The sequence below is a fragment of the Nanorana parkeri genome, unplaced genomic scaffold (assembly GCF_000935625.1).
Source record: "Nanorana parkeri isolate BGI_ZX_2015 unplaced genomic scaffold, ASM93562v1 scaffold3295, whole genome shotgun sequence".
NCBI lineage: Eukaryota > Metazoa > Chordata > Amphibia > Anura > Dicroglossidae > Nanorana > Nanorana parkeri.
In genome coordinates, this window is record NW_017309563.1 from 33,468 (window position 1) to 38,081 (window position 4,614).

At 51.6% G+C, this 4,614-nt stretch overlaps 1 protein-coding gene across 1 annotated transcript in view; it reads right to left on the minus strand.

Moving 5' to 3' along the window:
- The window catches only part of OSBPL11 (oxysterol binding protein like 11), a 24,127-nt gene that overhangs the window by 356 nt on the left and 19,157 nt on the right, over positions 1 to 4,614 (minus strand). The window contains exons 8-11 of the mRNA XM_018574858.1: positions 4,320 to 4,460; positions 2,375 to 2,855; positions 1,542 to 1,728; positions 496 to 678 (exon numbers count right to left, since the gene is read on the minus strand). Of these exons, the coding sequence (XP_018430360.1) occupies positions 496 to 678; positions 1,542 to 1,728; positions 2,375 to 2,855; positions 4,320 to 4,460 (992 nt within the window). The remainder of the gene's footprint in view (positions 1 to 495; positions 679 to 1,541; positions 1,729 to 2,374; positions 2,856 to 4,319; positions 4,461 to 4,614) is intronic.

A 4,614-nucleotide genomic window follows, 5' to 3' on the forward strand; every position in this document is an offset into this window, starting at 1 on the left:
ATGGGGAAATAAGGACGAAGGGATCGTTCAGGAAATAATCAGGATACAGCAAATGTGTATATAGGATAGAGGACGGCCATTAGCATGCTGTAGTGTCGCCGTGGGAACAGGAGAGTAGTCGGGACACCATAATTGCAGGTAGTCATCTGTCTATTGGCACAAGAACCAAAACCCAATCATTTCATCACCCAAAGCCAGACCCTCTATTGGCCTGAGGTTCTGCTATTGCACAACTGAATGGGAGGGGGCGGGGCATAGCGCCAACCTGAACCGAAGCCTAGGTCAGCAAAGCTCAGAGCAATTATTTCGGGGCCCAGACCAGGAATAGATCTGAAGGCTCCCAGGCACTCCATGGTGCTGTTAGTGAGACACCTGACAGGTTCACTTCATCACTCAGGAAAGGGGCGGAGCTCTATCCATTACACTGTTCTCAGCCATTAATAACAGAGACAACATGGGACTCTCAGTCCACAGCCAGCCTCTCGCTCTCCTCACCTGGACTCGAACAGTCCCTGCTTCTCCACAGGACGGACCCGCTTCCTCGTCACCGGCAGCTTGGTCAGGTCCACGGATTTGGTATCCCCGTTGCTGTAGGTGAACTCCAAGATGCTGTTCCACTCGCCCTGAATCCTACACGCCACCGTGTTGGTAGCATTGTGCTTCACCTCGCCCGTCACCCTGAGGAAACGCAAACTCCATTATTGGTCTGAAGTGCTCATTAGAAGATGACGTTTAATCAGGTGATGTTTTACCTTCTCTGGGGAATATATATATTAGGGTTGCAACAACTAATCGACTAAATCGATTATAATAGAGTATTGAAAAAGTTGTCATTGTTTTCAATCATCGATTAATCGGTTTCCGATTAGTTGGCCCTGTTCATGGCTCCACACACTCTGCGCACCGAACCCCCTCCCCACTGCCAGACCCGCCCACATCCACGCCGCACCTCCTCCCCGCCCGCTCACATCCACGATCGGCACAGGGACGCGGGGAGAAGTAAGGAGGAGCAGGTGTGGGGGGATGACAGCGGCAGATAGACAGGCCCGATCTCAGAAGCAAGTTGCTGGAAGACTGCTCAGGTAAGCCTGTACTTTGCCACACATGGTGCTCTAGAATGTATTACTGCTGGGATTTGTAGTCCTCTACAGCTGGTGGTATAATTTTACACTTTCCCTTTCACCATATTGCACACCAGACTTTTTTTTTCTTCTTCCACCGCTCCAAGCTCGCTCCTGTGATGGACTACAATCTCAATACAAAACTAGTTCATCACTGGAGCCATTTTTTAAAATGTATTTTATTTTTTATCCGATTAATCGAACTTAATAAATCGGCCAACTAATCGAGTTCGAAAATAATCGTTAGCTGCAGCTCTAATATAAATGACTGTTTTTAGTTATAGTTTTTTTTTATCCAGAGTTCAGCTTTAAGTAATTATTTCATTCTTTGACTGTAAGGGAAATCAGGAACACAGGTCGGTAAACATTAGCTGGTCTCAGTGGAAGTCAGAGAGACTGAATGTGGCAGAGATGACAAACCTGTGAAGTTTGCCTCCATAGAAGGGTTTGGTGTGGAAGGTGATGGCCGCGGAGTAACCAGTCTTCGCGCAGTTGACGTTTATCTTCCCGCCAAGCTCCACCCACGGCACGGTGAGGATGGAGCGGGCATAGGCACAGGGCAGGGTGAAGGTGTATTCTTCGCCATGTTCCAAGAGGTGGAGGACACCTGGGAGGACGAGAACGGGGGATTAACATGTCACGGAGTGAAGTGAGCTGCATACCTGACCCCATCAGAGGATGATTTGTGACCCCCAAAAGTTGGCTTGCTTTATTTTTAACTCTACAGTAGAGACAACAGTTGTATTATGACGAGGAGCCCCGGGTGAGGGTAGGGAGGAGCCCCGGGTGAGGGTAGGGAGGAGCCCCGGGTGAGGGTAGGGAGGAGCCCCGGGTGAGGGTAGGGAGGAGCCTGTGGAAATGAGGGTGAGGAGGAGCCCAGAAGGGTAAAGATAGGGAGGAGGGATAGGGAGGAGCCCAGAAGGGTGAGGGTAGGGAGGAGCCCAGAAGGGTGAGGGTAGGGAGGAGCCCAGGGGGGTGAAAAGCTGCCATTCTTAGGCTCACTCCCCACACGCATATGCTAGCTCTGACCATTATCCAGACCAAGACTCAGAACAGCAGCTCCTATCAAAGGCTTCTCATATAGGTATTCCTCTTTGTGCCTTGGTTCTGGCGTGTCAGTGTAAACTACATGTAAAAATGACATCCCTCTAAGAAGAACGTTGGAATTGCCCCATAACATCCCCATTGTGCGCCCTGGTCTCAGGCATCACTGATGCTACATTACGGTGGGTGGAGCCACGTGCGTGATTCACCTTCTCCGATCATGGTCACACCGATGGACATCCCCATGAACTTGCTCTTGGTCCAGACGTGCGTGTTGACGCACATGTTGCGCTCGGGGCACTCTGCGTAGAAGCCAGAGACGGGAGGGTGGTGGGAGACCTGCTCGGCCACAAACCTGACCGTATAGAAGTCCTTGTCCTGGTCCTCGGACTCCTCCGGCAACGAGTTCACTTCTGGCACCTCCGAGGATCTGGGGGTCTCCACAGAATCTTTGGGGACCCTCCAGGAGCAGTGGAAGGTCTCCCCGATAATGGGATTATACGGCTTCTTGGCCAGAGCGCCTTTCCGACCTTCGTGAAAGGAGGTGAGATAATACTCCACGAACCTGACCATCCTCTCCTCCGGGGTCACACCCCCGCCGATGGTCAGGAAGAGGTCTGGGTGGGACAGGAAGTCGGCGTACATCTCCAGCAACGATCGTTTCTCCAGGATAAAGGTGGGGAGGACAACCTGAGAACACGGGAAGGACAATTATCAATACGGGGCAATGTAATGATCACACAGAAAATATGGGGGCGTCTATTACCAAGGCACAGAGGGGCCCCCAGATATCCATAATATGAACACATTGGTGGCGCCGAGAACATTCAGGATTTTAATCTTCATCAATCACACCCACCAGGAGACGGCGGTGAAGAATAATAGGGGAGGAATACAGCCCCCCATATAGGCCCGCTCCCGATTTCACAAAAATAGGATTTTTGTACGCGCCGTAAAATCCTTTTCTCTCCGTTCATTGAAGGACACAGGGCAACGCATCGCAGGACATGTGGAAAAGCATGCAGCGGGTTCATTCTCATGAATCGTAGTGAGATCGGGGTTACCTGTGCCACCGACGCGGACCGAGACGTTCACCAAGTGCTCCATTCACCGAATGTGTGCCCATCAATAACTACAAGAGACGCCTATTTCTCTCCCGTTCATTGAAGGACACAGGGCAACTGATCCTGTACGGTAGGTTATATCGCCACCTGCAGGAGTAGGACGCTAGGCACATAACAAAAGACAAAGACAGCCTAGGGGCGGCCCCCTGCTGGTGGACCAACCCCCCCACCTGCTGACAAGTCTCCAGTAAGTAACAAGCAGTTAGGCGCGCACACCCAAAAAAAAAAGAGGGCGGGGCCTGTGTCGTTCAATGAACGGAGAGAAAAGGAATTTTACCGCGAGTGCAAAAATCCTAATTTCTCTCCCGTTCATTGAAGGACACAGGGCAACAGATGGTAGATCCTGTACGCTAGTGTATATCGCCACCTGCAGGAGTAGGACGCTAGGCACACAACAAAAGACAATGACAGCCTAGGGGCGGGGCCCCTGCTGGTGGCCCAACCCCCCCCACCTGCTGACAAGTCTCCAGTAAGTAACAAGCTGTCCTTCAATGAAACTGAATTTTTGGTCCTTACTCCCGACGCTAGGCAAAAAGCTGGAGACTTGTCAGCAGGTGGGGCCACCAGCAGGGGCCGCCCCTTGTCTGTCTTTGTCTTTTGTCATGTGCCTAGCGTCCTTCTCCTGCAGGTGGCGATATAACCTACCGTACAGGATCAGTTGCCCTGTGTCCTTCAATGAACGGGAGAGAAATAGGCTTCTCTTGTAGCGATTGATGGGCGCACATTCGGTGAATGGAGCACTTGGTGAACGTCTCGGTCCGTGTCGGTGGCACAGGTAACCCCGATCTCACGACGATTCATGAGAATGAACCCGCTGCTGCATGCTTTTCCACATGTTCTTCTAACACAACATTGTACAATATCACACAATGCGTCTCCGAAAAGACGTGATGGGACAAGAGACGCACACTTGGAGATATATAGAAGAGAGAGACGCATGATATCCCCAAATCACAATCTCTGGCTGGTGAGGGAAGAGCGCCAATCACAACACGAGACTATTAACCATTCGCTCGCACTGTCTGCTCACCCGTGTCAGGTCCATCCCCAGCTTCAGCTGGGACAGGAGGTGCAGGATGACACTGCGTTGTTCCTCCACTGCCCCCAGATCATCCTCCGCCACGTCACAGGCGTCCTCCACCTCGTCCTCGGGGTTCACATCTTCAAGTTCCTGCAGGAGAGGAGACAGAAGAGGATGGACTCTGCAATGTCTGTAACAGAATGTCAATGTATGAGAGAGCGAGGGAGAAGACAGGATGAGGAGTGAACAGAGAAAGGGCAAAAGAAAGGAAAGGAGAGAGGGGGGGAGAGAGAGAGGGGGGGGG